The sequence below is a fragment of the Halichoerus grypus genome, chromosome 12 (genome assembly GCF_964656455.1).
Source record: "Halichoerus grypus chromosome 12, mHalGry1.hap1.1, whole genome shotgun sequence".
NCBI classification, from domain to species: Eukaryota; Metazoa; Chordata; class Mammalia; order Carnivora; family Phocidae; genus Halichoerus; species Halichoerus grypus.
This window is the reverse complement of record NC_135723.1, coordinates 64,777,893-64,801,434: the sequence shown is the minus strand read 5'-3', so window position 1 is coordinate 64,801,434 and position 23,542 is coordinate 64,777,893. Positions and strand designations below refer to the sequence as shown.

Sequence of the window (23,542 nt, the reverse complement as noted above, 5' to 3'; positions counted from 1 at the left end):
TCAATGCTCCATATGTGTTTGGATGGATGGACACTGGAGCAGTGGAAGGTGCCCACACAACTGTAGTCATAAATATCACACAAGATGCAGCTGCATCATCTGTCCCAGGAATCACAGAACTTTCTGTACCGCTTACATTTTCATGGCTCATTTTATGATTATTGTTATTTTTGTGATGTTGAAGATGAATCTCTCGAACACAGGAAAGAGCAAATATATCTTACTTCCCAAGAGAGGAAATGAAATCTCAGAGAGGTTATGATTCAGCCTCAGTTCTCAGGGAGCAGCCGGCAAAGAAACTCTGCTCTCCTGTCACTGAGACTCATATGCCACCCGTCATTCACAGCACACAGACTCTGAGGCTGCTCAAAGCTCTATTAATTTGCTTAGGTAAGCTGCAAATATCCAAAGCAAAGATCTGAAAATGTCTAATTCCACTGAGGCTGAATCACCACGCAATGCAGGGAGCACACAATTCAAAGCGAGGCAGGTAGGAGCAGACTACAAAGCTTTGGATTCCTGAAGCTGCTTAATTAGACTTGAGGAATGAGATCCACTGAGGGCTCTAGAAACCCCTGGGCAGTAACCATTTCTGCATGGTTGGGAACCTCTCATTTGGGAGGTTGTCCCACCTTCTCCCTATTTCTCACTCCACCCGCTGCTTCAGGGACACTGCCAGGGAATGGTCGACTAGAAGGCTCGGAGGTAAGACTGGGCTTGCTGCAGAGCACATACTTTGGCTTCACCCCCACCACCGCCTCCTCCTAGTGATGCCCCTTTTGAGAATCTGCAATTTCACCACCTTCCCAGTAACCATCTGGGAGACACCCGTGCAAATACAGTTGAATTACTGTCATCAAGTCATCTGTCTGCATTCACCTTTTCAAACTATTTTACCTAGAACTATGGGAATTCCATGTAGGATTACCCAGGATAACCTTCATTTCTAGTACTCAGTTATCAATTATGAAAAAAAATATATAACAAGACTTCTAAAATAATTACTATTGCAAAAAAAGAAAATTATATAAAGCTACATATAAGTCTGGATGTTAATTCAAGTTTCAAATTTTTTGTATGGCTTTTCATATCATTTTAACAAGGGGCCCAGGACAGGGATGTAGGTTGCACTCTCTGACTAGGAGCTGGTGGGACTAACTGACAGGAGACCTCCTGCTTGAAGAATCAAGAATGTGAATGGGAAGCCACTCTGGAAAACAGTATGGAGGTTCCTCAAAAAGTTGAAAATAGAGCTACCATATGATCCAGCAATTGCACTACTGGGTATTTACCCCAAAGATACAAAAGTAGGGACCCGAAAGGCTACGTGCACCCCGATGTTTATAGCAGCAATGTCCACAATAGCCAAACTGTGGAAAGAGCCAAGATGTCCATCAACAGACGAATGGATAAAGAAGATGTGGTATATATATACAATGGAATATTATGCAGCCATCAAAAGGAATAAGATCTTGCCATTTGCAACGACGTGGATGGAACTGGAGGGTATTATGCTGAGCGAAATAAGTCAAACAGAGAAAGACATGTATCATATGACCTCACTGATATGAGGAATTCTTAATCTCAGGAAACAAACTGAGGGTTGCTGGAGTGGGGGGTGGGGTGGGAGGGATGGGGTGACTGGGTGATGGACACTGGGGAGGGTATGTGTTCTGGTAAGCGCTGTGAATTGTGCAAGACTGTTGAATCTCAGATCTGTACCTCTGAAACAAATAATGCAATATATGTTAAGAAAAAAAAAAAGAAGAAGAAGAATGTAGCAGGAGGGGAAGAAGGAAGGGGGGGAAGTCGGAGGGGGAGAAGAACCATGAGAGACGATGGACTCTGAAAAACAAACTGAGGGTTCTAGAGGGGAGGGGGGTGGGAGGATGGGTTAGCCTGGTGATGGGTATTGAGGAGGGCACGTTCTGCATGGAGCACTGGGTGATATGCACAAACAATGAATCATGGAACACTATATCTAAAACTAATGATGTAATGTATGGGGATTAACATAACAATAAAAAAAAAAAGAAAAAAAAAAAAAAAAAAGAATGTGAATGGGATGGAAGGTATTGTCACAGCCCAGGTCTGTTGAGGTTGACAGCATGGCCATGGACCAAGCCAGTCCCAAAGAGTTATGGACCTAGAGTCATTCTGTGAACTCCCATGTAGTATATCTGGGGGAGAGGCATTTGCCCTGAGGGGAGAACCTTGGCATCTATCTATCTATCTATCTATCTATCTATCTATCTATCTACCTATCCATCTATATGTTGGTATAGAAGTGATACTCAGACCAAAAGTGGAAAACTGGCCTTGAAATCATGTTGTTTTGAATATACATGTACTGGTTTTCATTCTGTATAATCAAGTTCAACAAACATTTATTGAGAATCTAGTTCTAAAGTTCAACATAGGTTGGGGATAGAAGGAAGGCTAAGACAAGGAGCTCATGGTCTGATGGTGGAGGCATAAATGTAAAAAATAAAAATTTACTGTGAGCTACGATAATGGAGATTTTGTAGAACTCCAAATAAGGGACATGCAGTAGAACTTTAGGAAAGGCTGGTCATGGTTGGTCAAAACATGTATCTTGGAGAAATTAATATGTGAATTGAGTCTGAAAAAATTAGTAGACATAGCCTAGGAAAGAGTAGGGTGCCTGGCAATAATATAAGTGAAGGCAGAGGTTGAAAACTTTCAGGTCAGTGAGGACAGATAAGGGCCACTCAGGAACATTAAGTGTGGTCACAGAGCAATGAAAGGCTTAATAATGAGAAATTGGACCTGTGTCCTGAAAACCAACTATTTCAAATGGGCAAGGTCCATCCTAGGTGTCTGTCCTGAGTTAGGAGAACTTGCTACCAAAAGAAGAAAAGAATTCTCCATCAGCAACCTTCTCTAGTTGTCTTCATTGCTTCAACTGCCTTTGCCGTACCTCTCAACACCACCATCACGAGTAACAGAAGACAACAATTTTATCTTCTTCAAACTGGGACTGCACAGGGAAGTGATTCACCGCCTAACATTTATTTCTCAGTTTAGCCTCTAGGACATATTAAATAACTGCATCAGCTCTTTCTATTCTAACCAGAAAGGGTTACTTATTGGTCTGGAGTGTTTTATCATTACTGCCATGGATTATATTTCATGTTTAATTTGCAATGTTAATTTCCCACTGCCTAATTGTTCTCATTTCAATCAGGGTTTGGTGCACGAGACTGCATTTGGATGGGACTGTCTGATTCAGCTTTTTGGGTACTAGTGAATCTTTGAATTCTACCTGCAACAGAAATGCCAGTGCCCCACATTCATTTCAGTGTGAGTCCCTTTTTGTGATTCATTCTTGGATCACAAGAGGACCTCTAGATTAATCACAAATAGGGTGTACTGGAAGTTTTGGGCAATTAAATTCTGGGATTCCATCTGAATTCCCATAATATACCAGACCACAGATATTAGAAATCATCTGAAAACCCACTGGGCTGCAAGTTCAGGTAGTAATTAATGTTTGTTGAACAAACGAATGGAGCTCCTCCTATATACCAAGAACTGAGATTAACATTTGAATTTGCTATTTGAGCTCTAGACTCTTGAAATAGAAAACTAACATTTGGATAAATTAGGTCCAAATCTCTACAACATAGTAGAAACTGAATAATTACTATGTAATAAAAATACCAAAAAACTATTCTTCCTGATGATCTACATAACTAAAAAAATAAGCTGCCAGGGGATGCCTGGGTGGCTCAGTCAGGTAAGTGACCAACTCTTGGTTTTGGCTCAGGTCATGATCTCAGGATGGTGGGATCCAGTCCCAAGACGGGATCCATGCTCAGCATGGAGTCTCCCTGAGGTTCCTTCTCTCCGTCTTCTCCTCCTCCTGCTCACATGTGAGCGCGTTCTCTCCCTATTTCTAAATAAATAAATAAATAAATAAATAAATAAATAAATAAATAAATACAATCTTAAAATTCTATTTAAAAAAAAGCCTCCAGGAATTTGTTTTCTGTTCTAGGGGTACTAATAAATGGGGGAAAGTGTCCAAGGAATCTTTCTCCCTGGGACCCCATTGCAGTACAGACTCTGAGGACTTCAATCTGTACTTTCCAGTCCATCCAGGAGGCTCACAATCAAGTAGCTAAAAGAAACCAGGAGGAGTTAAGCAAACAAAGAGCAGGAGCGGACGTGAAGCCAGGTTATGGAATAGATGAGAATGGGTAGCGGGAAGGGGCATGAAAGGCGCTCAGGACAAGGATTCCATGGAGATCATCCTGAACTCTTGGTGACTTCATTTTCAGGGCACCTAAGTTGGGTGGTTGGTCAGGAGAGTCTAAATGGCTAATTGTTAATTTGCACCCAATTCATTTAACTGGTAGTCTGCCTTGGTTTCCATTTGTCCTTTGGTTCCCTTGCCTGCATTTCTGGGTCTCCTACATGTTCTCTGAGTCTTGCAAGCCTCCCCTGCCCAGGGTAGGACCCTAGTCCCTCCACCTCTTGCCAGTCATTCCATGGGAGCCTATCTGAGGCCTACAGGTGCAACCATCTGCCTAGCTGCGAGCATCACCCTCACCTGAACCTCTTGGATTTTGATGGGGTTGGCGACATCACCTTGGGCCTATGCTCAGGAGCCTCAGTTACCCTAGCAGGGACCTGTCCCCTAGAGACTGATCCTCTAGGCTGATGTCTGCCTCTGTCTAAACCACCTTCCTACTATTCTCTACTTGCCATGGAAGTCTAAACACACTTTGTGGTTCAGCCCATCCCAATGATGATAGAAAAATGATGCAAATGATTGGAAAAGTCGATTTTCAAAGAAACAGATAACTCCCAGGTCGCGTGCGTAATTCAGGAATCACTAACAAAATCTCAACTGGGGGCTGGAGTGGGGAAAAATTACAAGGGGAGCGATATGGGAAAATGGAGAAATAAAGAAATGGGGGAATTTACTAAATTCCTGAATCCAACTGTGGCTCTGAAAGTGCGTAACCATAATTATTTAAAGACCACATCCCTCTCCCCCCACACCGGGGTCATTACTAGAGAGATGCTGGCAGCTCCCCAGACCTTTTCATGTGTGAGGCTCAGGGGCCAGGACATTCTCTGGAACTCCTCCTCCCACTGTTTGGCATATGCTACTGTCACAAAGTTGTCTTGCTTTCAGATGGCTTTTAGAACCTCCCTTGAGGTTTCTCTGCAGAAAAAAATCGATCCTTTCATTTGCTCTTATGGAAATGTAACAATTTTCTCAGTTTCTGCTTCCCTTTAAATTTTTATTTTTAGGGGCGCCTGGGTGGCACAGTCATTGAGTGTCTGCCTTCGTCTCCAGTTGTGATCCCAGGGTCCTGGGATTGAGCCCCGCATCGGGCTCCCTGCTCGGCGGGAAGCCTGATTCTCCCTCTCCCACTCCCCCTGCTTGTGTTCCCTCTCTCGCTGTGTCTCTCTCTGTCAAATAAATAAATAAAACCTTTTTAAAAAAATTTTATTTTAAAACTTAGGAAGTTTTTGCTCATCTCAAAATCAGTCTGATAATTATACTTTTTTTCTAGCTCTTTTGTAAAAACTTAGTTCCAAAATACAACTGAAATTGACCTTACAACCTCACGTGATGTAAGAATCATCACCCACCCACCTACCCTCTATTTTTATTGCCAAAATACGCATTCCTTCTTACTGATTTTTGCAGTTTCTTTGTAGATTAAGTTCATTTATGTACAAGAATTTTATTTTCAGGGCAAACCATTTGTTATTATTGATCTGTCAATTATTGTGCTAATTCTGAAATGTTTTTGCTTAATGCAGATTTATATTTATTAAAAGCTGATAGGGAAAAATCCCTCTTCCTCATTAGCATTTATATTAAAATCTCTTAGTTTTTCTCACCTGTTTTTTTATGAGCTTTTGAATTATTTTGTCATAATAAAACAATCACATTGAAGTTTTGACTAAAATTGTTTTAAACATTATAAGGTAATTTGGGGAGAACTGACAACTTCACAAAATTTAATCTTCCTATCCTGAAGCACCACGTTTTTTTATTTGTTCAAATATTTTCTATATTTCAGTAGTGCTTAGCATTAAGAATTAATGCTATCTTAAATTTGACTAGTGCTTTCCAGTTTGTATTTTCATGAAGCTTCCACAGGCTGGCCAGGAGCTCTGACTTAGATATCCAGAGATTACAGCTCTGTCCTATCTCTACCATTTACTGGCCTGTGTGATCTTGGGAAGATCACTTTACCTTGCTGGGTCTCATCTGCCCAAAAAGGTGGTTCTGTTAGGTTAGTCCACAGGTTCCGTGGGAAAGAACATGATGTGGCATCTTCTGAGGTGTGTTCTAGGGACCATTGTCCCCATGGCATATTATTAGAGGTAACATCCTAACGTTCTGTGGTCCAATAAATTTGGGAAATTTTGATTAAGCAGAATTAAACTCGTTGCTTTTCTGTAAGACTTCTCAGAAACTTAAATAGGCTAATACATTATATATGATGAATATAATAGGTGCTCTTTCCCAAACTTTTTTGGCCATAGTCCTTTTTTATACGCTTAGCAACTCACATAATTAGAGTTCTGTGGAACATCTTTAGGGAGTTCTGTTACAGTGGAGAATGCATGTGCTTCTGAACCAGATGGCTGGGTTCACATTTTTGGACAATCAACTATTGTATGAACTTATCTTCAATGTGCCTCACCTTTTCTCTCTGTAAATCAAGGATAATAATGCCTGTTTCAGAGTTGCAGGAGTTTCATTCACAGTTCTGATCACCAACAGCCCCTGACTTTCCCAGAGGGAGGCTGTTATTTTCTTGCTCCATTGATATCAGATCAGATCATGAACTTACTTTGGCCAATGAATTGTGAGAAGTGATGTGCATCACTTCTGGGCAGAAGCTAAAAGAGCCAGGGCAGGTTCACCATTTTCTGTCTGTCTGTCTTCTAGTCCTGGTATTAAGGCAGCCTGTGTGGAGATGGAGCTTCCATCAGCCTATGTCCCTGAGTGACTACATTAAGCAGAGGTTCCTTGTTAACCTGTAATAAACACATGGCATGAGCAGGAAATAAACATTATCATTTCAACTTTCTGATAATAGCTGGTTCTTTGTTACCATAGCATAATCTAGGTTAACCTGAGTAATGAAGGGTGAATAAAATAATCGATGGAGAAGACAAAGTGCTTGGCAGTTAGCATTCAATAGATAGTATTCTAAGTTTTATTTTGGGCAAATAGTTTCTGTATTCTTGAATACCTTTTGCATTTTTATCCCAACCTAGGCAAAAAAAAAAAAAAAAAAATCCTCAAAAGGAACTAAATGCATTGGAAAGAAAATCAAATTTATCCTCAGTTGAAAGAGTATCTTCTATTTGCATAGATTGCTATGTGTTGCCAAGGGCAATAGTCCAGTATACTAGATGAAAGGAAGGAAACTTGCATTTGGGCCCTAACAATATTCCATTTCATTTTTTTATTAAATTATGAGTTGTGAATAATGGTCCTTGAGCAAAGACTTCAGTTCAATATCTGTACGTGAATGGAATTCTTAGTGCCGTGAGGAGATCTCTGATCAGATGCAGAGCCTGGAACACTGCAGGCCGGGGTGAATCAGGGCCCCAGCCCAGCAGAGGAGCTGGGCAAAAGCCTTTGGGAGCTGAAAGAAGAGGAATTAAGGGGGATCCTCTTACCCCTTGTTGTTGCTTCTTCAAGGAACCCCAACACTCCTCTAGACCCTGTGATCTTCACTATCTCTGCCCAGGGAGCTCAGGAGAGGAGGGGTTTGTTTAAGTTAAGCAAAATCCTCTTTAAAATGCAAACAGCATTGGAAGGTTAAGGGGGCTGAGGGGAGAGACACCCCAGGGAAAGAATTCCTTTATTCTGAAAGGCTTTTATGCTGATACTTGGAATTAGTTTGTTGAGGAAAAATGTTTTTAGATACAAGGAGGACTAGGGAAAAGAGGGAGAGAAAAAAATTTTGAAGCCGAGCATGTAAGGTCCAAGCTGAACACCTGGACGGGCAGAGATGAGAGCAGACAGAGAAGACAGCAGAGGGAAAGAAGTAGCCCTTAAGAGTGTGGGAAAGCTTAACGTGGTTCTTGTGTGTCAAGGTTATGCTTCCTTCTTATTCTTCTCCAACCACTTATTTCTACCTTGGGAGAACTGTCTCTTTCCTTCCAAAAATGGAACACAAATAGGGGAGGAATCCCTGGAAGTTTCTGCTTTACTTACCTTTGGTAAAGGGAGAATAATCTGGGTGGGTAGAGAGTGTGGGAGGGTGTAGAATCTGGATGGGTGGAGAATCTGGGTGAGTGGAGAATTTGGGAGAGTAGAGAATCTGGGAGAGTGGACAGTGTGGGTGGGTGGAGAATTTGGAGAGTGGCAAGTTGGAGAGTAGAGAGTGTGGCAGGGGAGAACCTGGGGGAATGGAGTATTTGGGAGGGTGGAAAATCTGGGAAAGTGGAGAGTGTGGGACAGTGGAGAATCTGGGTGGGTGGAGAATCTGGGTGGGTGGAGAGCTGGAGAGTGGAAAATCTGGGTGGAGAATTTGGGTGAGTAGAGAACTGGGGAGAATGGAGAATCTGTTGAGTGGAGAACCTGGGTGAGTGGAGAATTTGGGAGAGTGGAGAATCTGGGTGAGTGGAGAGTATGAGAGAGTGGAGAATCTGGGAAAGTGGAGAGTGTGAGCGGGGGGAGAATCTGGGTGGTGGAGAGTCTGGGAGGCTGGTCTTCAAGGGGAAGGGCATCAGCCCTCACTCGCTGCTCACCCACTCTCAGTTTGGAGGGACCCTCACAGGAGGTTAATGGGTAGAATTCCTCCATGACTACCTTCCTCTTTTTCTCCCCCCAAATCCATTTTCCACATGAGAACTGGTTCCTTCGTTGCTTGATCTTACAGTGAAGTAGTCATTGCTCGGCTCCCCCAGCAGAGCTACATGAGGCGAGAGCCGGCAGGTGAGATGTTCTGGGTTGCACAATATGGAATTGGTTTCAGGTTCCAGAGTCCATGTGTCACACTTTCCTTGGTTGTCTTAAAGTGTCAGGAATCATATCCTTTTACACTTTAGGAAGAACAATAGGAAATCCTCTTGTTGAGCCGTTATGAAAAAATGACCTAATGTTTTGGGTAGTTTTTTAAGCTAGTATTTTTAAAGTGATTTTAGCATTTTTCATAAAATTACCCAAGTACTGTCATTATCTGAAATGTGGAGAATCATTCTGAAAAATTCAAGGCTGTTTTTCTTTGGGAAAGGGGAGAGACTTTTTCTTACTCAGAAACATATGATCCAGTCTGAATCAATGTTTATAAAACTCTATTCAGTGCCTCTTTAACAGCGGGATGAGAAACCTGAGCATAGCCAGCCCCTGCACCACCCAAATGTGGAATAAAAGAAAAAGAAATGTTTAGTTGATTTTTCTGTGGCCCACTTTTAAGGCCTTAGCTTCAGAACTCCAAACATACAGTTTTGCACTTTTTTTTTTTTTTAAATCTATTGGGAAAGTGTTCAGCTCAAAAACAAAAAAGCCCACTTAATAGTGGCTTAAACAAATAAAGTGTGGTTGTTTTTTTTTTCATATAATAAGAAATCCGAAGGTAGGTGACTGCTGTCTTTGACACATCTAATTTGCCTTGGGTTTTCTCCTGTGGTCATAAAGTGGCTGCTGCAGCTCCATGCATTGTGTCAGAATTCAAGGCGGACAGAAGGGAAAAAACAGAATGCCAGCCATACCTTTCTCCTTTTATTAGAAAAGGAGAAACTTTTATCAGCAATCTCACAGGCTTCCAATTAAGTTTCCCAAACTGAGCTACTTTTTTTTTTTTTTTTAATTTTATTTATTTATTTGAGACAGAGAGAATGAGAGAGAGAGAGCACATGAGAGGGGTGAGGGTCATAGGGAGAAGCAGGCTCCCTGCCGAGCAGGGAGCCCGATGCGGGACTCGATCCAGGGACTCCAGGATCATGACCTGAGCCGAAGGCAGTCGCTTAACCAACTGAGCCACCCAGGCGCCCTCAAACTGAGCTACTTTTAACTGCAGGGGAGACTAAGGCAGTGCGTATTTAGCTGGGAAAGTGAGAAGGGGGTTGAGATTAGCTATGGGGTCAACCAAACAAGCACTGCCTATTCAGCATCTGTTCCTGAGCACACCTTCATCTTCTCCAGGCTCATCCAATGCCTCCTTTCACAGCTGTTGATGTTCTGCAAAATTTGGAAGCATCATCTTTATTCCTCACCAGTACTAGCTTTATATACTTAAGATTCATGCTAAGTGGCTAATGGTTGAGGTCTACTTGTAAAGTAGAATAAAGAGGAACCTAGGAAAACATTCACAGAGCTGTGCCCTGAATTCTTTGTCAATATTTATGCCTATCTAAGTCCACAATAGGGTCTATTCACTCTTCAAGACTCTCTGAGGGTCTAATCAGGGCTAGCATGGTTGTTGGCACTGGTGAAAATAGGTGGAGTTCTGGTCCTCATGAAGCGTAATTTCTAGACACTATGAGATAGAGAACAAGGCACAGATGTGTCATATAATGTCATATAAGCCGAAGAAGACTCTCAAGGAGATGACATTTGAGCAAACACCTGTGTGACGTGGGGCCTTCATTTTTTCTGTCCATTTTGATCCATAGTTGCTGCTTTTGGAGGTTCATCCATCTTGAACTCTTGATTCTGTAGTAATCTTCTAAATCTATATCCCATTTCAGGTGCTCCTGGGGCTTCAGCTGTACTTCCATTATGCTGTCACTTGGGGATTTATGATTTTTAAATGAAACACATTTTGTTGAAAATTAAATTCACAATGTAAATCTCTAGATAATGAATTTTTTATTAAGATATAATTTCTACAGAGGAAAATTCACCCTTTTAGTGTACAGTTCTGTGAGTTTTGACAAATGCAACCATCATTACACTCAAGATATAGAACAGTTCCATCATTCACAAAGATTCCCCTGTGCCCTTTGTAGTCGGGCTTTGGCCCACCCCCAGCCCATGGCAACCACTGATTTGTTTTCTGTCCTTAGAGTTCTATTTTCTCAACAACATTACATAAATGAAATCATGACAGTCTGTAGCATTTTGAGTCTGATTTCCTTTCACTTAGCATAATGCATTTGAAATGCATCATGTTGTTTTGTGTATCTGTAAGTTTATTCCTTGTTATTACTAGGTAATATTCCACGGAATGGGTGTATTACAGCTTGTTTATCCATTCTCCAGCTGCAGGATGTTTGGGTTGTTTCTGCTTTTTGGCATTTTCGAATGAAGGCAGTCTACCTATTGACATACAGGCTTTGTGTAGACATAGGTTTTATTTCCCTTTGGTAAATGCCCAGGAGTAGGAGTTGGGGGTTGTAAAATAAATATATGTTTAACTTATAGAAAAAGGGCCAAATGTTTTCTGAATTGTCTTTACCATTTTGCCATCAGGAATGTAGGATGGTTCTAATGGCTTCCCATTCTTGACAGTGCTCGACATAGTATATTTTTATTTTAGCCCTTCTAATAAGTGTGTGGTGGTATTTCATTGTAGTTTTATTTTGTATTTCCCTGATGACTAAGGAGGCTGAACATCTTTTCATGTCCTTATTTACCATCTATGTATTTTCTTTGGTGGTATGTCTGTTCAAAATTTTGCTACATTTTATTTTTATCTTAAGAGAGAATGAGAGAGAGAGAGACTGTGTGAGCGGGGGTGGGAGGGGCAGAGGGAGAGAGAGAGAATCCCAAGCGTGGAGCCCAACGCAGAGCTCTATCTCATGCCCCTGAGATCATGACCTGAGCCAAAATCAAGAGTTGGATGCTTAACCGACTGAGCCACAGGCGCCCGTAAAACTTTTGCTACTTTTTTAAATCAAGATTTTTTTCTGCTTATTGAGCTTTAGGAAATTTTTATATGTTCTGTATAAAAATTACCCATTAGATCTGTATATAATTTCTAGATATTTTTTCCTAGTATGTGATTAGCCTTTTTATCTCTTAATAGCATCTTTCAAATTATAGAAGTTCTTAATTTTAATAGAGTCCAATTTATCAAATTTTTCTTTCATGGATTATATTTTTAGTGTTGTATGTAAGAAATCTTTGCCTAATCCAAGGTCACAAAGATTTTCTCCTAGATTTTCTTCTAGGTGTTTTATTTTAGGTTTTACACTTAGGTATATGATCCATTTGGGGTTAAATTTTAAAGGGTGTAAGGTTTGGGTAGGGGCTCACTTTTTACATGTAGCTATCTTTTTGTTCCAGCACTATTTTTGCTTCCTTCATTGAATTTCTATTTTACTTTTGTCAAAAATTAATTGACCATATATGTGTGGGCCTATTTCTTTTCCATTTCTGTATGTTTAGCATTCCCTCAATACCTCACTGTAACTTTACAGTAAGTCTGTAAGTCACCTCCCTGACTTTCTTCTTTTTCAGAATTATTATGGCTGTTCAATTTCCTTTGCCTTTTCATCGACATTGTGGGATCACCTTATCGATTTTAACCCCCATGTCATCTTCCTTCTCTGCCTCAGCCAACCCTCTCTGATTCCCTGAAACCTTCATGACCTGGCATACACACTTCCTTTCCACTCTCAGACAAGACAATACTCATCTCAGCACCAACACCTCTCGTTCGGGCATCAGAACTGATTCTCCTTTCCCAGGGTCCCTTCCCTGCAACCTGCCCAGGACCCTGCAGCCTGATTAAGCTCTCTAAAATCAGTTTTCACTGTTAACATTTTTGTTAATAAAACTTTAAAGATCTTCTTGCCTATAAGAAAAAAATCCATATTGTTTAGTCTAATGATCCCCTTGGGTCTTTTCTACCTAACTCTATTTTTTTTAAGATTCTATTTATTTATTTGAGAGAGAAAGAGAGAGAGATGGAGTGCGTGCACGAGTGGGGGAGGGGCAGAAGGAGAGGGAGAAGCAGGCTCCCCGCTGAGCACAGAGCCTGATGCTGGCTCCATCTCAGGACCCTGAGATCATGACCTGAGCCCAAACCAAGAGTCAGACACATAACCAACTGAGCAACCCAGGCGCCCCTCTTCCCTTTTCTAAGTGACTATATCCTTTTCCCTTATAATTATTGACTAAATGTCTGGTTCCCCATTAGACAGAGCTGTCTGAAGGCAAAGTACCTGTTTCCTCCATCGCTGAACCCTCAGTGCCTAAAGTAATACTCGGTCAAGCCAATTTGTGATTCTCAAATTGATAAGGTAAAAGGGTATGTAAAATATGGGGAGGGAAAGAATATAGTTTAAAAAATTGTATTCTGCATTATTACAATTACACTTTGACTTATTTTTAGACATGATATTTATATTTTAAAATTTAAATTGAGTGAGAAATATTTATGTTTATCTATTGGTATTACAAATTTAAAAGGCTGAAGTCATGTTAGTAATATTTGTTGAATTAAAGCATTAGTTCACTAGTCCATCAAGACAGTGATACATCCTTCCTGGTTTCCTAGTACCTAGTATAAGGTCTTCTCCTGAGAAAGCAGCTATAGTCTCACTGCTCACAGGACAGACACATTTTCTGCTTGCAGTGCCCAGACAGGAATCATGTGGCTGCTTGATTGAAATTCTAGTAGACAAGGCTGAATCATTCACCCCATTGCAGTAGGTCCTATTGTCCACAGATGGTGCCCTTTGCCCTCTGTACCTCTGTACCTTGCAGAAGATCTTTATAGCTGAACTTCTATAATCAGGTGTCAGAACACATAAATGGAGAGCAGGGATGTGAATGTTAACATTGTGCCTTTCCCAATACCTGCCTGGTGTCTTGGGGTTCAGAGGTGGATGGTTTCCAGGCCTTAGATGTGGAACCAGGGCTAACACCATGGAAAAGAGTATCATCAGACTTTGCATGTTGATTGCTTCAGGTCTAAAGATCTGTTTACACAGCCTCCCCTGCTATATGGCCTTGCTGTGGTGTTAGGAATTCCCCTAAATCACGGTACCTTTAAAATTCAATCCCAATGGCTTATAGAATAAGGATTAAGATTCCATCCACTCTAATATGTTCACATTAATTTATTGAGACCTTAGGAATAAACTTGTGACACAGACTGTTTCTTGATATGCTCTTTCATTCAACAAAATATTTATTGACCATTTATCTGCTCTGTGTCAGACACGTTGCTAGGGAAGTGGGATCTAGAGTTACCCTTCCATGACTGAAGTCTAGTATGTGTGCATGTATGTGTGTGTGCATGTGTGTTCACGTGTATATGTCATATAACATATTGGGGTCATGAACATATTTAGGCCAGGCTGAAGAACTTAGGTTTCATCCTGTAGAAGGTGAAAATCAAGCCAAACTTTAAAGCAGTACACTATGTTCCCCACACTGGGGATGTTCAGTGAAGCTACATTTCCCATGCCCATCACCTAATAAATTCTTGCCAATGGAATCGAGTTGAAGTCATATATCATTTCAGGCCGAAGCAGGTAAGATAAGGCAAAGGCTTCTTCCTTGGAAATCATTTTGTTCTAGAAGGCAGTGTTACAAGTTAACCTGCTTGCAACTGGGATTATTGAGAGAAATAAACTTTTGATATGTTAAACCACCAATATTCAGGGTTTAGTGTTTACTGTTGCAGAGCCTACCTTATCCTGACTAAAATCAGCAGTAGAATCTTATTTCTTTTTTTCTATTTTATTAGGAAGTTCACACCTTTAACTTTTCTCTGATTTCATATTCACATCTGGTTAAAAAATAAGAATGCTATTTTAGAGCCTGCTAGAGCTGATGGTAGGTCAAATGAAATCATGTGAAATTATGGTGTTGACTGTAAAGTGCTGACAAGTGTAAGAGACCCATCATTTTTAGGCAGCCAGCAATATTGCCTAAGTTAGGAGAAAAAAAAGAAAAGAACCCTGATGATTACTTCTTAATGATTTCATCATGAGTGTGTGTGGTTTTGCCATCTTGTGGCCCAGAAGATCTTTCTGCCACAGTAGAAGCCCATCCTTTCTTCCGTTGGATAGGGCATAATTTCCCATTTCTGTAAATAGCTCTTCTTGTAGTGGGCCATTAAGCTTGCATAGATAAAAATTAGACATTATATCAAGATGATAAAGTAAGAAATTGAATCTTCTCTAAATAACTTACTCTACATTTTTCATGGTCTAATTGAAAGAAGAGAAACAGCTCAATTCACCACCACTGGGTGAGGACCTAATGTATATTAAAACTGTCCCAAAGAGCTTCAACGGCAGTGATATCCTTCAGAATATTCAGAAGTATAGATAATGGTGGCCCCTCAACTTTCAGGAAGTAGCTTTAGTAAAGAGTGAAACAATTAGTTCCTGGGGATCTAACATCTAACAATTATTGAACACTTTAGGCCACTCACCATTCTTAAAGGCTTCACAAGAATTCCATTACTCAACTTGTCACAACAACCCTCCGAAGGACATTTAATTATTAGTGTCATTTGTTGGATATGGAAACCATGGCAGAGGTAGAAGGGAACGGCTCAAAGTCACACAGTTAGAGAGTGGTGGCACTGCGACCTGACCCCAGCACTCTGGCTATAGAAGCCATGCCTCACTAAAATGATGGGGAAGTTTCGAGGGCCTGAGTTTACCTGGGGATGACTAAGCTACTTCTGCCATCAGGTGGACTGAGCGGTCCAGAGAAAAGCTAAGTTCAGTTACAGAACAATGATCTGACATTTCTTGACACTTGAGTACATGGCTCCACACATTCTTACCTAGTGTATCAACAGGAAGTTATTTCAAGGAGGACAGGATGACATTTTGAAGCATAAATGGACGTGGGCCTTCCTACTCTTTTGATAAATCCTTCCCCAGCTCAGGCAGCCAGAGAGCTCTACCCCATCTGCCCTCAGGGTATAATCTTTAGCAATGTAGGCAGAGAGAAACAAGTGAGTGTCAGGCTTTCAAAAATAAATAAATAAATAAAAGCCTCACGGAAGGTATCTTAACTACCTCGAAAAGAAATGGCTTTTTTCCTGGCAAGAGGAGTGTCTTTTGAGCATTCAGAGCAGAGAGCTTGGAATAAGAAATTTGGAAGAACACAGTGCAGCCAGTTTCCCCCTGATAAAGAAAGGCTGAAGGAGCCGGCAGGTAGGATGGTCCAACAGTGATACAGAATGTGAGGAAGCTTAGACACTGATGAGAAGCTATCGTATTACCCCTTCCAAAGGCTTGCACCAAAAAAGGAAGAGGTAACACCCACTGAGTTTGAGAGCACAGTATTAAAAGGGGGCTGAAGTCCACTTACTGTAAAGGAACGAGGGAATGGCAGGTTCCCCATCTATCACGAGGTGGGAGTGGTACAGGTCTGGTCGCCGTGTGGGTAGAGAGAGCACCAGAGACAATGCCACTGTTTCCCACAGCCCAGAGCTGGGAGGGAGGCAGGTGAACTTTTCATTCCTAGTAAGGACAAAAAAATTTGGCCGGGATTGAGAGGGAAAGAGGGAGATGTGAACACCCGTGTGCCTGAAAGAAATGTGACAGAAGTACTCTGCCTCAGAAAACAGTGTGGTCCTGACCTGGGCCAGACAGGGATCCAGACAAGGGTCTGGAACAGGGAAAACCACTTCTGAAAGCCAGACGGCACTTTTCAAGCTGACACCAACTTGCCCAGATCTCTCCCCAGGTTGGACCCCCTCCCTTACCCCCATCACACACTACAGAGGCACCAGCCCTAGAGCTTAGACACCTTCCTTGAGTCAGAAAATGGGAAAACCCTTCATAGGCTGCAAAACTGTAATTCTGAGTTCACTCGGAATTAACTAAGATTATCTTTCCTGCCCTGAGATGTATTAGTAATGCAAAGAGAAATTTGGTTGAGCAAGTTTTCCTTTCTCACAAACTACAGTGCATAGCTCGGGAAATGTCTGATGTCCCCGTACAGCCAACCAGCAACATCTGTGCCTTTCTCAATGACACAAAGTAAAATTGGACATGATAGAGCTTACCCAGTAAGGGAATGGAAAGTGGAGCACTCGGTCGGCACGCTATAAACAGGTAGTAAATAGCAGACCTCTAATGACTATTTAACTGAGCAAAACTAGTAGTCATTTCCTTATAAACAGCCACATATTCAACCATATGAATGTACTGAAAATGAACATACCGAGTGAAACTATGTAGAAGACATAAACAAATGCATGATGTGAACGCCAGGCCCTTGTTGTAATCTGCAGGAGATAACATGGGGAGGTCAGGGACCTCAGGAAGTAGATCAAGTTCTTAGAAATGAGTTGTCAACCAAAATATACTGAAAACAAGCAAGTCTACATAAGCTTTCTCAACTGAGCTCTTGCTAAAGCCCCCTGTGAAATAAGTGGGACAGGAATCGAACTAGAATTTGCTTTTGTTATATTAAAGGAGGAAAGATGTGTTAAGAAAACTAATAGCAAGAGAGTAGGCAGGAGGCTGCACTAACAAAGGGAAAAAAACTGTGTCCAATCACCCTCAAGCCCTTAGAAGCAACCATTTACATATCAACAATAGTTAGACTAATCACCTATCATTTGTAGCTTCCCACTGAAGGAGATTCAATAAAAGATCGTCATTAGGTAATATTTAGCAGTCTTGGTTCAAATTTCTTCCTTCACCTGAGAGTAATAAAAATGAGTTCATTTGCATTATTTTATAGTTTCACCAATTTACTAATTCAGACAAGGTTCTCTCCCAGTTACTTTGAATTAATTTTCTCATCATTAAAATTAGAGATACGGGAAATGTTGCTAGCACATTCACGGGCCAAAACGAAAGGCTAAAATGAAGAGTTTCATCTTTGTCTTCCACTTGGACAGGTTCATATTCACGTCCTCCATTCACTTTCTGATTAGCAAAGTCCTATCCTCCTTGGGAATTTCTGGTAGAATTTGGTACTGGAATTGAGGAGGTGAACTGGATGGGAACTTGAAATTGGAAACTATGAAGGAAACCAGGGCTTGAGTTGGGAATCTTGAACCCAGGACCGCACAGGGTTGCTCACATGAAGCCCATGATAGAGGAAGTGGGTGGTAAACTCTCCGCTGACCTTCCTGCCTATATCCAAGGACATGCTTAGATAACAGAGTAGGTTAGAGCAGTGGAAAGTGGGGGCAAGAATTTGGGGGTGGAAATGGGAGGAGGGAAAGGAGCTAAGCCTGTGGAAGAGAAAGCTAACCAGATCCAGACAGGGATGTCTTGTCTCCTGCCAAGAGAGCTTTGGGGTTCAGACAAGAACTCAAGTGCTAGGCAGGAAAGACAGAAGCCCAAGCATGCAGACCGAACAAGACCTCTGAGACTAGTAAGGCTACAACATGGTGGGTACGGTTTCCCAGGGCTAAATCGGATACTAGGTACTAGTCTATGGCACCACAACTAATTCTATACCCCACCCACTGGAATCCATAACTTACTTTGGTCACGTTGGCTTAGAAATGGGATAAGGATGATTTGAATGTTCATGCAGAGAAGGACCTTGCTTGGCGAGTACAGTAAGTAGAGAGACAAGGCAGGGCAGGGGCTGCCCTGTGGAGTCATGGTTAACAAGACCCCCACCTCTATCACTGAGGAAGCAAGCTTTCTGACAAAATGTGGGCAGTTGACAGAGACAGAACACCACGCTTCATTAATGTAGTAAATGTTTATTGAGTATGCCTAGCATGGTGCTGGCTTCTGGAGAGAATACGAAACAAAAATCACTCAAGGGGCTTAATGGCTATTATACCTCTTCTGGACACATATTGAAATAGCAGTTGAAGACAGCTGGATTAAATGGCAAGAAGGCAGGTACATTCAGAGGAGAGACGAGTCAGGGGTGGGGGCTTCATGGAAGAAGCAATTCAAGAGGAGACTTCAGAGTGGGTGGAATTTAGATCAATGCAGATGAAGGCGGAAGGCAATTCCAGATGGAAAGATGCACCATAGTGTGTGAGAATGAAATGTGATACGTCACAGGAGTCATTTAGAACGATTCCTGGCACCAAGAAAGCCCACAGCAAATGAGATGTTAGGCTATTGTTGTTGCTATTAATTCTGCTACTTTTACTGCTGTTACGATTTTTATTTTTGTGATATTTTTACTGCTTTTGGTAAAGAACAGGGATTAAAAGGACACGTTTGGGAGATAGTAAAGAGCAGTTCAGACTTTCTTCTTGAGAAGTATGTGCAATAAAAGACTCACAATGAACAAGGGTTTGCATCAGAATTGTTTCTGGATCCACAGTGTAACAGAACTGCCCTGTTCTAAGAGGACCATGGGAAAAAGTTACCCTGAAACATTTAAGCTCGGTGCCCACAAACACCACAGACTGCCTCGTAACTACAAATCACTGTGCTTTGGTCAATGATGGCGTGGGTCAAAAAATGAAATGGAACATCCTAACCTCCTGGACAAATAATCCCTCTCTTTTATCTTCTTTTCTTGTCCAGTGGTCTAGTTGTTTGAGGGCAAACATGAATAGGCATGAGATAAAAAATGACATGATTCTCTTTAGTACCTAGAGAGGACGTTGCTAGGACAGAATATAAACACTAGTAGAGAACCAGCAGGGATTTGTTTGTGTGAACATTCAAAATACCCCTTAGGAGCTGTATTCAAAAAAGGGCAAATGAGATTTCAGTGGAGAGTGATTATTGCCGGAGTCTCAGAACGACCGCCTTATTGCTGATTAGTATCCCTTTTGCAATGGCCATTCTCTCTTCGTTCTGTTTGCTGTCAGATTTTATAACTATCAAAGAGGCTGCGGAGGCAGCGTCCCTGAGAAAGAGCGGTGTGTTTCCTGGGTGCACAAAGCCTGCTTCTCCAAGACAGACTCTCTAGATCTGCAAGCTGATTCCATAGAGAGGATGTACCCAGTCAAAGGTAAATGGCAACAAACTCCAATTTCAGTGTCTGTTTTCTGTCACGGAGCTGGGCAGCAGGGCTGTGCGTGTGCATGCATCAGGAGGTGGTTCTGAGGGACTAGGTCCCATGGAGCCAGCCTAAGTGACTTGTTCAGCCTCTGCTTTGCTATTTTGTGTCTTGGCTTTTGAGGAAGGCTAGGCTGCCTCCCAGGATTGCTCCCTGCTGAAAGTTTTATTTTGAGTGTTTGCAAAGAAGCAAAGCTCCAATAGAGAGGTAGATGTTACAGTAATTCTACTTTGTGGAGTAAAAACCAAATCATTTCAAGAACACCCAGAGGATTAAACAAACAAACAAACAAACAAACAAACAAAAACGGCTTGAATTTTTCTTGAAGTATTTTCCTTTCTGGTATAAAAGACCAGTCTGAGACCTGGGAATTATTGCCACGACTTAACGCACCTCCAGGCAGCGTGTGAAATATCCTGACATGCCTGCATTCTGATGCAAGAGGCAGAGAACTTGTTTTCCAGATGCCTGGTTTGTTTCTGACTACAGTCTTGTAGAAGAGGGAACAGTATTAGCCTAATGAGGATCATTTCCTCAGTGTGACCCCTGGATGCTTTGAAGGTGAAATTCACCAAAGTCTGATTTACTCATTTGTTCTAGGAGGCAACTTGTTGCAAACTGTGGCACCACAAACAACAGTCAAAGAAGCTATTGCTCACTGATGTTCAAAGCACAGGATCAAAAAAGAGTGTGGTCTTTCCTTCCTTACTGCTATGCTTCTCCTTGCACCAGGCACTGTCCTGGGGGATGTGGGCTCTCCACACTTCTGATGTTCCTAGCAAAAAACTCAGCAATAACCCCTACAAGAAACAGACAACATTTCAAGCACTACTATAGAATTAATTAGAAGTGTTTTTACCTAAGGAAAGGGGGGAAACAAACAAAAAAAATGATCCACTCTGCAGCCTCTTGGTTAAATGCAACCCAAGATTTACACGTTTTCAGCAGCAGCAGAACAAAAAGACCAGTATTCATAAGAAGCTACAGTATAGGTCCTTGCACAGAATGAAAAACTCCTTGATTTAGCTCATCAGGTTTTTTTTTTTTTCTGTTACTCTTTTAGTTAAAGAAAATAAACTATACCCATTCACGGTATTGACAATGATAGTTTAACTGGGTCTCTTAAATTCCACTTGTCTCGTTATTTAAAATCCTTTTCAGAGTGGAAAACAGGAAACGTACCTTAAAGGAGTAGTAGAAGGAGCCCCACTCCTCCCCTTCCACCACTTCCGTGAAAGTGACCGTTCCGGTGCAGAGGACTGGGGAAGCATCCAGGGTCTGCGTGGTCCTGCTGGAGGCGTCGGAGTCCGGGCCACGCTCTGTGAGGCTGGCTGGCATGGCTCAGGTGGACTCGAGCCTGGCTGTCCCGGCGCCTGCAGCCCAGGAAGAGTCCAGCTCCCCTCTGAGCGCTGCAGCTCTGCACCTGCTCTGCCTCCCAAGGCTTCTGGCTGGAGCTCGGCTGAGCAGAGGCACGGAGCCCTCCCGGAGCCCACCTCCCTGAAGAGCTCTGCCTGACGCCTGCGAGGACCCACGTGCTGCTCTCTCCTCAGCAGTTACGATCCAGGAGCCGGCACAGCCTCTTCACCCCACCGTCCGGGCCGCGGCCTCACCACAGAGCCCGTGGGAGCCCCCGCCACCAAAAGCGATCCATATGGCTCCAGAGACAGGCCTTCCTGCCCAGCTAGGCTTTCCCTAACTTCCAGAATGGACCCCCACTTCTGCTCCAGCTTCAACAATACAGGAACTTGGACTCAACAGCAGACTGATTAATTCAGGTCATGTTGGCTCTTCTGATATCAGATCATAATTATGCATTTGCTTCGGCTGAGCTTGCCTTCTGACTTACAATACTCACCTAGCCATTTACTTAGCAGCCTGTACATTGTTTCAGTCAACATGGGGAAATAGCATATTTGTATTTCACACCGTGGTTTACTCTAGATTTTCACAGGGCACTTCTCAGAAAAGCCTGGGGTCTGTGTTTGTCAATAAGCTACGACCTTCGAGTCGTGACTAGGAGTGGTGCCTGGTAAATACTCTTATCAGCTTGAGGTTCTTTCATTACCTATCCAAGCAACTTTGTGAGGTAGGCAGGGGATGTATCTTTATGGCTGTCAGAGCTGAAATGACTTGCCCAAGACCCCACAACTGGTGATGGAAATGAGGTAATAACTCATCTCTTCAGAAATTCCTGGGCAGCAGTGCCTTGACACTAACATATATTGATCTGCATCGCATTTCAAAAGCCTATTGTGGCATGAAGTTAACACGAGTAGGGGTAAACGGCCAGGTGCAAAACAATAGAACTAAGCTGCTTGTACTGCAACCAAGCATAACTACCTGATTACTTACATGCAAAATGCTCCAAATATGTGCAACCATTGGATCATGACACCTGGTATAAGGAGTAGCAGGTTAGTGATGATCATAAAAAAACCATGGCCCACATGAAAGTAACTGGGAAAGTTTTAGCATTATCTGCGAGCCCAGAAGAATATAGAATGCTGTAGATGAGAAGATATTAAGTCTTTAGTGAAGGGGCAACAAATGTCCCCGGTCTGACCTCCTGAACTCGGGCCTGACCTCCTGAACTCAGGAAGGTCCTAAAAGCTTCTGCTTAAGTGTCAGTCTTACCTTCTAGAAACTAACTAATGAGCTGCTGAAACAGAACAAGAAACATTTGAGGAAGATGCCTGCACAGGAGTCTCAGAAAGTGCCAGAAAGGGTGCCTGAGTAGCTCAGTCGGTTAACTGTTTGCCTTTGGCTCAGGTCATGATCCCGGGGTCGAGCCCCGCATAGGGGTCCCTGCTCAGCAGGGAGCCTGCTTCTCCCTCTCTCTCTACACCTCCCCATTGCTCCTGCTTTCTCTCTCTCTCAAATAAATAAATAAAATCTTAAAAAAAAAAAGTGCCTCCACCTCATTATAATTTTAAAATACTCCTTGGAATATTTATCCCAACTCCTAATAAAAGGAGCCTGCTTTCCTTTGTTCAGGGAGACATGACTTCGGAAATTATTCTCCATGATTTCCTTGTTTGTACAAATAAAGGTGACTTCGTGAGGCTATGCCTCCTGGTGCTCTCTCTGCCTATGGTGTGCCGAGGAGCGGATCCCCTTTGGTCCAGTAACAAGGGGCAGCAAATAGGAGGGAGCTATCCAGAAAACTGGGTAAGCCATGGGTTCCAAGGGGAAAGAGTCAAAACAGGACAACCGATAGCAAAATGAGCAAAAGAAATTCTGACTGGCAATAAACATGAAAAATGCCCAGTCATATTAAAAATGAAGGAGAAGCAACTTAAAACAATAAGACAAAGCTTTTACCTATTGGCATAGTCAAAACTACGGTTTCACTACCCCAAATATTGACAAGGATGGGAAGAAATGGGTGTATTTTTTCACTTCTACGAGAGTTAGTTAACACAGTCACTTGGAAGAGCAATTTGGCAGTATGCAGTAAAATTAAAATTACATAATCTATGTTGCATCATTCCATTTCTTAATACTGGTAATTTTCCATCTCTATCTGGGTTACTTATGTGCATTTAATTGAGGAAAGTTCATTGCACTGCACACATAAAACATATGCACTTGTTCATAAGTATATTTTACTTCAGCAAAAATTTATAAAAAAAAATCTGTGAAAAATTTCTGGGAAAGGGCAGAGGC

General features: G+C 42.0%; 1 protein-coding gene across 1 annotated transcript in view; it reads right to left on the bottom strand.

The window, feature by feature from the left end:
* NPSR1 (neuropeptide S receptor 1) overlaps positions 1–22,716 on the bottom strand; it is a 149,143-nt gene extending 126,427 nt beyond the window's left edge. Inside the window, 1 exon segment of the mRNA XM_036101046.2 lies at positions 21,059–22,716. Coding sequence (XP_035956939.2) covers positions 21,059–21,214 — 156 coding nt within the window. The 5' untranslated portion in view covers positions 21,215–22,716.
* Between the last annotated feature and the right edge of the window lie 826 nt (positions 22,717–23,542).